Source organism: Paralichthys olivaceus, chromosome 20, assembly GCF_024713975.1.
Source record: "Paralichthys olivaceus isolate ysfri-2021 chromosome 20, ASM2471397v2, whole genome shotgun sequence".
Lineage (NCBI taxonomy): Eukaryota > Metazoa > Chordata > Actinopteri > Pleuronectiformes > Paralichthyidae > Paralichthys > Paralichthys olivaceus.
Genome location: NC_091112.1, coordinates 5156650 through 5167102, shown reverse-complemented (window position 1 = coordinate 5167102; position 10453 = coordinate 5156650). Strand labels below are relative to the sequence as shown.

At 40.8% G+C, this 10453-nt stretch overlaps 1 protein-coding gene across 1 annotated transcript; it reads left to right on the top strand.

Annotated features, from left to right (window-relative positions):
- Window positions 1-988: 988 nt before the first annotated feature.
- tmem268 (transmembrane protein 268) lies at window positions 989-7095 on the top strand. Its single transcript, XM_020108617.2, has 9 exons — window positions 989-1321; window positions 3361-3490; window positions 3731-3825; window positions 4037-4144; window positions 4866-5018; window positions 5173-5283; window positions 5364-5453; window positions 5581-5808; window positions 6036-7095. The coding sequence occupies exons 2-9, from the start codon at window positions 3382-3384 to the stop codon at window positions 6201-6203; spliced, it is 1062 nt and encodes a 353-aa protein (XP_019964176.2). The 5' UTR covers window positions 989-1321; window positions 3361-3381; the 3' UTR covers window positions 6204-7095.
- The last annotated feature ends 3358 nt before the right edge of the window (window positions 7096-10453 follow it).

The window sequence follows — 10453 nt, the reverse complement described above, 5'->3', positions numbered from 1 at the left end:
ATATATGTTCGTATGCTTCCCTTTTTATTGTACTTCATTAAAAACGTTTTTGAACATTATTGAATATACACAAGAACAACAGCTGTGACACAGAAAAGTAATAACCTAAAGAAATGTAATGCTCAAATCAAGAGAGAGGCTGGAAACTAATTTCTCTTTGGCCTCTATTACATTTCAGGATACTGTAGCTGCAGACCTAATGCTTTGTGTCACTGTCGATGAATAACAATAAAATAGTATTGTTAATATTATTATTATCATTAGTAGTATTAGTATTTTAATCAACTTAATTCATAATGATGTAGGAATTGTTCTGGGAATTTCTTGCTCAACCCAGTGTCTTTATAAGTACCGTTAGACGACTGTATGTTAAATTTCAAGTCCATAGTTTGACCTCCACTGATCCAGAACTACTCTTTGACTTAACAAGTTAATAGTTAACGTGTCACAGTTGTAAAGTAAATCTGTGACGTGAAACCAAACTCCATGAATGTCAATAAAATATAATTTCATCTGCCATGACACATTTTCACTGCATATATGCACCTATAACACAAAGTTTAAAGGTACAGTGTGTAGAATTTTGTGATGTCTAGTGTTTAAATTGTATGCTGTAGCTGAACACTCCTCACCTCACCCTCCCCGTCCAAACATAAAAAAGAAGCTGTGGTAGCCTTAAGTTTTTATAAAAAGTTTACTTTGTTCAATCTGGACTAATGTAAAAAAAACATGGCGGCCTCCGTAGAGAGGGTCCCCTCTATGTAAATATAAAGTATTTAAATATAAAGGGCATTTTCTGGGGTAAAGAAAACTACAATTCAGACAATTTAGATGAAATGAACTGGTGAAAACATGATGAGGATTATTCTACATTAAATTTCTGCCAATAGATCCCTTTTACCTAAATCTTACACACTGGACCTTTAAACCTCTATCACACACTCATGATGATTAACAAATATAAACAGATTTCATAATGACCCTCCGCATATGAAAACTGTTTGAACTGACAGTGTTCAGCTGCTCTCTCTAGTGTTGTGTGTCAAGCTGTGAACCACAAACCACATTCCTGCAGTCATGAGGCCGGGTTGATCTGAGTCACACGCTTCAAGAGAGGGAGGGAGAGAGAAGCAGAAGCAAGAGAGAGACAGTAACATACGCCACAGTCTGCGACGGCTGCGACACAACGTACATCGATGCTTTCAAGACAACAACTGTTTATGTGGAAATGTTGCCTGGAGACACGTGTTGCACAGGGACCAGGGAGGGAAGGCAGGCATCACAGCTTTGTTGACAGGATGGTTTTTCATCTGAAAAGCAGGTGAGGATGTGTTTGATCGTGTAAATGTATGAACTTTTTATTCTCTTGTGTTGGTTTTTGGCTTCACTGCATCACAACCTCAGTGGTGAGTCAAGTGTGGACATGGAAATTTGTTTTCTGTGAGGGAAGCTTCCCCCCTTTTCTCTCTCATATCCAATAATCAAATCTTTTTTCAGGTTGAACTGCAGCAACTCTGGCGTCACTGCTCGACATGCTTCAGTTTAGACAAATACAAACAAACTACAGTTACAGGTCAAATTTACAAATGAGTGCACAGCAGTGGGCATGAAGGTGGAATTTCATGATAACAGACAACAGAGTTGTTTCTTGTCTGATAAGCTCAAGACGTGTGTGTTTCCTCTCATCAGCAGTGAAACACTGAAGATCCTGCAGCGCACACACACACACACACACACACACACACACACACACACACACACACACACACACACAGCAGCACAAATAACCCAGTTGTGGCTAAAATAAGATTATTATAGAATTATGTCTGACCTTGAGGTTAATTTGAAATTCAACTGAACACATTTCTTGCAGGTGCAGTTACTGTGAGTATAGGCATGCAGGGATGAATTGCACCATTTTATTTATAGGAAGAGAAGTGAAAGCAGCAGCTGACAGATAACAGCAGAGGAGGATTCTTGTGTAGGAGAGAGTTAAGAAAGAGGTTGAGACATCATGACTGCAGCGGGGAGTTTTCACACTTTGGTGCTGGCTCTGTCACCCGAAGGCAGGCGGGTGTGAGATGGAGAAGTGCCTCACAGGGAGTTGGTTTTGTCTATGAATAACATTTCTTTAGTTTTGTCTATTTCGGTTTCTTTCTCTCACAGAGGAAGTGTATGTGCTGCATGTGAGCTCCTGTTCAAGTGCATAGAGATACCAAAATGTAAACCCACTTAAATGTACCTCAGCAACATCCTCAGTGACTAAGCCTGTGTCATTACCTTCCTTTTCATTGCAGTAAAGCCCTGAAAACAGAAGTGGTGTTACTTCCTGCACATTTACAGATTTCTCTTTCGCCATTTCAATGTTAATAATGGAGATAAAGGCTTTGGTGTATTTGAAAGGGTTAGTCGAGATCACGCTCGTCTAATATGAATGTTCTGCTTCTTCAACCGTGACATGTCCAACAACTCTTCAAGGACACATACACATATAATCCTGTCAGATACAATACACCCTCACCAGACACAATGTTCAACACATGATCTTATATACGAATCATACACTTAAAACCATGTTGTTAAAGTTTTAAAAACTGAATTGTCTGTGTTTGTGTTGTTTTGGGCTGGTTTGCAATGTCACTATGAATTGGCTTAGTCATTTATTATTTCATCTTACCAGTTAATTGACCTTTCAAACTCCAGAGCAGCTGCAGAGAGAACCTCAGGCGAAACACAACAATCAATACGTGTACACATCTATCTTATTTTATAATAAGGTCGAGACGTGCTGCCTCACTCGCTGAACTTTTATAATCACCACATGTCAGCCTTCTGTGTGTCACATGAGAAATGATTTGGTGTGAATGATAATCTTCATTTCCGACACTTACAATCTTGAAGTCATGAGCTCTCGCGCGTTCATTAGTTCCTTTTGTCATCATTGTTGCTGATATAATTGCAAAGTGATGCGAGACTGCTGTCACATGAACGCCACCGGATCCTCTTTCATTCTATTGTAATTACGGTGTATTTAGATTTTACTTTCACATTTTCACCAGCTCTGGACTATAGATATATATATATATATATATATATATATATATAGAGAGAGAGAGAGAGAGAGAGAGACTTATTTATTTATATAGATATTATTGAGTCATAATAAGTATTCGTGTGATATAATCTGTGCTGATACCGAGTCAGTACAAAACATTCCACCCTAATTGTGTCTAAAGTGTTATCTGGTCATGAAATATTCCCGTGCAGCCACTTCCTAATTTTCCAGTTTTATCAACACAGTGGCTGTTTTTAAATGAAGTTGTTCTCGGAGCTCGAATCTGATGAACTGATCTTCTCCAGGGTTTGCTGACCTCTGAAGCGATGGAGGACAAAAGCAGAGGTTGTGCGGTGACGGAGGAGAGTGAGGTGGACGTCCAGATCAGACAAACCAAACCTCAACCACAAGCCAACAACAACAGCTGGTCAAACGGTAATTTCCTCACACGTGTTACTGCAACATAAGCTCTGTGTCACATGTTGAACAAGATCACCTGGATCTTTAATACACAACCCCCCACTAATATACATAACATTATAAAATGAGCTGCTTTTCAAGTATTCATGCACAATTACTGCCTGTTGCCGTGTCTGAAGTTTCACATGGACCACACGGACATCTGATTTTAACAAAGTGTTTAACGCACTCTTTCTTTCACTCATGTGTTCTCAGGCCAGTGTGTTCTGTCAGTGTCCAGCTGCTCAACGTTAAACCCACGTTTTGATCTGTCTCAGTGTCGAGCCAGACTGGAGAGCGATGGCTTCCAGGTCAACACACACACGCACACACACACACACACACACACACACACACACACACACACACACACACACACACACACACACACACACACACACACACACACACACACACACACACACACAGCAGCACAAATAACCCAGTCATGGCTAAAATAAGATTATTAGAGAATTATGTCTGACCCTATATTAACTTTGTTTTCTTTTGTAATTCTGTTAGATTCCAGTCAGTGACATGGAGGATCCACTGAGAACAGCTCTGGAGGTTCCCTCAGTCAGGAGATACATGGTTTTTAACTCGGCTTACTTTCATTTCATAATGGCACCGGTACGATTGTTCGGCTCTCTACCACTGTCTCTTTTTCCCTCTCTCTTCTTCTGCAGTTCTTACTCTCACATTACATGTCAGTGATTTAACATTATATGTCTATAAAGTAACTGGATAATTATAAAAAAGAATATCCAGTCTCTGCAATTTCCATTTCAAGAAATCAACAGGATTTTTCTCCTTTAACAACCAGTACCTCTGCTTTGTACTTTGAACATTGTTTAACCAGGTTCCACCAAGTTTTACAATCCTATTTTCTCACACTGTTGACACATGACACTGGTCGTAATTCATGAACTATTGTGGATACAGAAGTCATATAATCATAATGACAATGATCACATTACTTCACAGGCAAAACGTTATGATAAAACAAAAATATGATTGTGTTCTGCTATTTAATTGCCAAATGGGGATCATGACATTTGTCACATTATACATCAGTAACATGAATGTGTTTTTACTTCTTTAGCCTCTGTGGTTTGTGTTGATAAGGTGGATTGTCCAAATGATTTTTATTAAGATATTTAGAATAAGATGGTTCCTGCACCATAATCACCATAATTAATAGAAGGACATGAGATTGATTTCGATCCAAAACAGATTGGTTGTTGTCATGTATTCTTTCAATGTTACTTTCCTGCTGTCACTGAATATTTCATGCCTTTGCTCTCAAAGTTGTTGTGACAGTTGACAGCCTCTCCTCCTCTTCCTCCACCAGGTGCTGTATGTTGTGGTTTGGTGCGCCGTGTTCTCCACCCTCCACCTCTACATCACCGTCAGCGACTACTGGGTGCTCTGTCTCTGCGTCAGCATGGTCTCCATCTTCCTCACCACCGCCATCATCTTCGTCCTGCACCAGAGTAACAAGGAGGTACACAGGGAATCTGTCTCCACATGAATATTGACATTGTCATATGTGATGAAAAATGTGATGAGATATGTGACGAGATTCTTTAAATTCTCCTCCAGTGGTTTCACAGTTTGAATTATTTACTCTAAAACGTATGCATGTGTTTCTGTGTCAGATCAACATGAATTTAGACGTGCGGTTAATCCAGGTGAATGAGAGGATGGTGAAACACAAGCTGCTGGTGGCCGTGGCCGACTGGGTACAGAGCTGCACAGGAAACATGCAGGTTGTTCTTCTGAAATCATATAACTGAAGTTGTACAATTGAAGTTGAATAGTTTTACAAACTGTTTCCATCTCTCTGTAGTTGTACTTTGTATACTGGGACATGACCCGCTGCCTGAGGGCCCTGACTGAAGCTTTAGAGGACCACAGCTTTGTGGCGAATGACATCCAGGTGAGTGAGTCTGGAACATCCGCCGCTCTGTTTGTTCTCTCCCGTCTTGGTCCTCGCTCATTTCACGGCTTTGTTCCAGTCTGTGGAGGAAGTTAAACCGATTCCATCAATTTCACACTTTGACTAGAAAAAACTGAAGAAGAAAATGTCCCACCTCGTCCTCATGACTAAGGTCACGGCTGTTGACCGGGAGGTCGTCGGCTCTGATGTGGAGCAGCAGGCCTCAGAGGAACAGAGGCCTCTGCTCACGCATGACGACCAGGACGCAGGCTGCAGTTCCTCATCGAGCCAGCGGGACGACAACAAAGTCACTACCAACTACAGCCTCATCCCTGACCCGTCATTACCTGCTGAGGTGAGAGAGCCTGAGCCAGCATTGGGAGGATTTAGTTAATTTTATTCTGAAAAATTATTGCTGAACAAAAACAGTAATCCACCTACATAAGCACCCGACAATACTTGTGTAACTTTACGGTAGCATATGATGCAGATTGTATCTTCACCAGGCAGCATTGGTTTTCAGTCTGTATTCCATACAGGAAAAATATTACTGTTCTCTTTCTGAACAATTTATTTTTGCAGGCTAAAGCCAACCAGCTTCTGATGACGTACAGCGCAGCCTATGTGAAGCTGCTGGTGTCTGAGAGGTTGTCGGGACCGTCACACCACCGCCTACGCTCCCGGAGGAATCACTGCACCCTCGCCCCTCTCTGCCTCTGCCAGTTCATCAAGAAGAAGATCCTTCAGTAGCAGAGCTGACCACACACCAAAGACTCTCGAACTGATAAACTGACATTTCCAAACGTGGCTTAAAGACACTTTGCACTTGGGATTTCTCTCTTTTTCAGTCTTGCTTGTCCGGCCTGTGGGCTACTGTGCCTGTGCCGCTGTCTTCACGCCAGCTCTGTGTTTGCACCACCTGATATTTGCTCATTTGCACTCTGCCAAATGCATCACACTGAGAACACATGCAGGTCAATCCAGCTGCTGTAAAGCAATATTTGTACTCTTGTATACACAACAATCGAGGCACTGGGTACTTCTGTTTAAATCACTTTCATGAACAATTAATAGATTCTTGTGATTTGCAGTAGATTCTACAGTATCTGTCTTTATGACTGACGGCAGTGAGAGAATATAACTTTGAACCATACAGCTCCAAAGCATATGGATCGCCCCCTGGTGGCTGGCGGCAGTAAAGGTCGTAAACCCTGCCTCCTCCATGTAAGTGGACCGGACATGGACCAAACTAAAAAAAACAAAATACACGTCGGATGAATTTGACATGATACCACGGCTCCAATCTCAGATGACCACTGCATAGAGTGGCTCTGAATGACATAATTTGTTCAAGATGGCCGCCTTCATATCTGGGTTATTCTGGCTTTATTTCTGGACAGTATAGAGGAAGTGGAGGTGGAGACATGTCATCCATCTTTACTTCAGGCTACGCTCATTTTTACTTTACTTTATACTTCTATCATTCCCTCTGAAATGTTGTAAAGTAGGTGTACCTACAAATTGTACCTAGATGTAGTAGTTGGGTTGATGTCCCTAATTTCACTGCACCTCTAGGGTTTGAATGTAAAACCTTCACTTTTGCTGTATTGGTACGTTCACTTAAGTAAAAGAGTTTTGAGGATTGAGTAGTTTTTCCAACTCTGCTTGGAGGGTTGACAAGAGATCTAGACACAATGGAAGCATGAAGGGGAAGACAGAAGATCCCCTTGGTGCAGATGTGTAATGATGCTGAAACAAGAGGTAACGTGGATCATTGGCTTTAGTTTCCTGCCTCCATGACCTCAAATCCCACAGAATCGTCTGCACTTGCAGTTTTCACGTGTGCAGGTTAAATTGGTTACCCAGGCATTAGTTTGCAGGAGGCCGGATACGTATTTCCCAGCGATCATCCATCAGTCCTGATGCGGCTGAGACCACAGCCCAGTGAGGGAGCCGCAGGATGACGCAAACACACACAGCGAGACAGCCAGCGTAGCCGACCCATGGGGAAGCTGGGGACGGAGTGATGGAGGAGAGAGGCGTGCAGCGTGAGGCCAAGTTCAATGATCTGAGAGATGCTGGTTCTCCTTGGGAGGCTAAACGGCCATCTGTGATCCTGCTCACTCAGACTGGCTCCGCTCCCACCTTCAGGCTCTCCATCCAACCTGTGCTCCGTTGGCCTGACTGTCTGGGTCCATACTTCACCTGGTTACATTTAAAGTGGCTGCAAGGAAAAAGAAAAGCTAATAAAAAACATCTGTACTTTTTAAAAGTCTCGATTGTACTATTAAAAGCTAATGTAGCTCATGTGCTACCACATAAGAGAGAGAGGATTCGTTATGATTTATAGGTTGAATATATTATCAGAAAACTCTTCCCAACCATCTGATTTCAATAATATTCCGCTTACTGCACAAGGAAAGAGATTGTCCCAGTTTCCTCTCTGTTTTCTATCCAGGTATCTCTTGGCTGCCATCTTCATTTTGATCCAGAAACAGAGGCACAGCTTGGAAAACAGGTTAAAAATAATTTCTGCCATTTAAATATTAAAACTGGCAAAAATATAAATGTTAACGACAACTGACGTCTCAGTACTTAGATAACCTGGATAATGGTGAGTAGAAACACCAGAATCTTTCGTATCTTGAAATGCTCACATCAAAATGTTACGTTTTTTCAATTATCTTTAAACTATCAGAACAAAAGGTTCTTAAACTTAGTGAAATTGAGTTGGGCTCAAAATGTAATTTTCACCCTAATGTAATTTCCCTAAAAACGTTGAGTCTGCCTAAGATTTGAATTTTTTTGCAGTGTGAAGACTTGGTCATTGTTATGTGAGGCATGAAAACAACCGGCACCATAATGTGGAGAAATGAAAACACAAACCTGTGAGACCTTCTGTGATTCCACACAAGACAGTGAGAGATGCTGCACTTCATGTTCTGACAGAGAGGAATGAAAATACAGAGAGAGAGAGAGAGAGAGAGAGAGAGAGAGTGGGAGAAAACCAGGGCAACTATAAATAGCACTTCAGTGATGAGGGGCGAGAGAGAGAGGCCACAGAGAGACAGAGAGGATGGAGAGAAGCTGAGAGGTGAAACACAGATCAGAGGAATGAGACGCTGCCGTCACCGCCATGTCGTTCACAACCCAGAATGATTCTTTATTCATTACAACTGAAGTCAGAAACAACCAACGCATGTGCAAACACAGCCATGAACATAATCAGAATAATGAACCCCAAGAGAACCACACGTACACAGGTAAGTAGGTTTTGGCTCTTTGAAGCAACCCGTCGCATGGACTGTACAAGCTCGAAAAAACTGAAGGGAAACTGAAAAGGGAAACGTGGAGAGAATTAAAGGTTGTGTCAGAAAGCGCACAGGGAGACGCAGGCGAAGCACACGCTCACTGACACAACCCTCTGTACAATAATGATAATACTAAAAAAGCACTGTGCTTCATTTACTCGTCCAACACTGAAATATCAACGTGTCCCTCATATGGGGGCAGGGCCTGTATTTATCAAACGACTAATGGTGAAAAATTGGGGCTTAATGTAAAAGATGAAAGTATAAATTATTCACTTCTGCTGACAAACCTAAAAAAAAAATTTAAAAAGTAGGACATTTAAGTAACAATACATATTTGCATTCTTGAGCAGTCAGCTTAGTTTAGCACCAGGGGGAGACAGCAGGCCTGGTTCCATGCAGATCTGCCACCTAGCATCTCACTGTATATGTACTGTATATACACACTACTCTATCTACATGTATGTATATATTGTGCAAAGCTGCTAAGCTAAACTTCTTGTTTAATCAAAGATATTGGAACAGTGTCAAACTTCTCATCCAACCCTCTGCAGGAAGGTGAATACGTTTCCTAAAATGTCAAACTACTGATTTGATTATAAAATGTTAACAAACTTATTTTCACTTATTTGCAAGTTGGAGCACTTTTATCTGTCTTACACACTTTATTCTAAATCTCTCCAGAGGTAACGAGTATACTCTACATGTCTGTATGGACGGCTTGTTTATATATGAGGCTATAAAACCTATTCAGGAATACAGTCTTTGTGTTTTCCCTGTTGCTTCCTGCTTTATCCAGTTTGGTTTATTTCATCACTATTTATATACACAGACATACAAATAGTTTAGATTGTTGTTACTTTAAAGATATCAAAGATTAAAAGACTCAAACCAAATCAAAACAGAGATAAACTCAAGTTGTCTAACTACGGAAACTGATGCAGTAACAATATATGGATTTGTTTTTTCCAAATGATTTTTTTTGAGCAAACATGTGATCAATCAAGTGAAAGATTGAGAATTACTCTTAGATTCTCTTTAACGTCTCATTATTTGCATCTCAGGACTGAAGATCCTTCTGACGTATAATTTGATAAATACAAACCCTGATGTGTTCAATGTACTTCTCTTATACATCCCTAATTTACACTATAGTAATAATAATAATAATAAATATTCCTTGAAGAATAAATTATGACATAAACTGTATTTATACTGTCTCTATTTGTGTTCACTGTCAACAAACATAATTTCAATAATCTTTTCAATATACTGTATATGTGTAGTTATTTTAAAAATAGCGTTATCATGGGGAGCGACAGAGGAAAAGGAAGGATGAGAAGAGATATGTCAATAGGTCCAATAACTCATGTGAACAGGAGAAAGACGGAAAGAGAGAGAAAAGGAACCAGGGGAAAGGTTTCATCGAGCAGAAAGTGCTACAAGACAATATGAGGCATTAGTATTTTCTCTCTCTCTCTTTTTGGAAACATTCATTTTCAGTTCTCCCCTCACCCCTCACCCTAACAGCTCATACTGTGACATGTTGGCTCATACAAATAGAGCTACGTTATGGAAACTGTGCTCACACAAGAGGGGAGAGAGCCAGACAAGGTCACGTGATCTCACAGCCGCACATCTAGCCTTAATATTCAGGACAAAACGGAAACAAACGAAGGATGACATGCA

Coding starts and splice junctions, on each gene's coding strand:
- tmem268 (XM_020108617.2), top strand. CDS start 3,382: ATGGAGGACAAAAGCAGAGGTTGTGCGGTGACGGAGGAGAGTGAGGTG. Junction 3,491..3,730: donor CAACAACAGCTGGTCAAACG/GTAATTTCCTCA, acceptor ATGTGTTCTCAG/GCCAGTGTGTTCTGTCAGTG. Junction 5,809..6,035: donor ACCCGTCATTACCTGCTGAG/GTGAGAGAGCCT, acceptor TTATTTTTGCAG/GCTAAAGCCAACCAGCTTCT.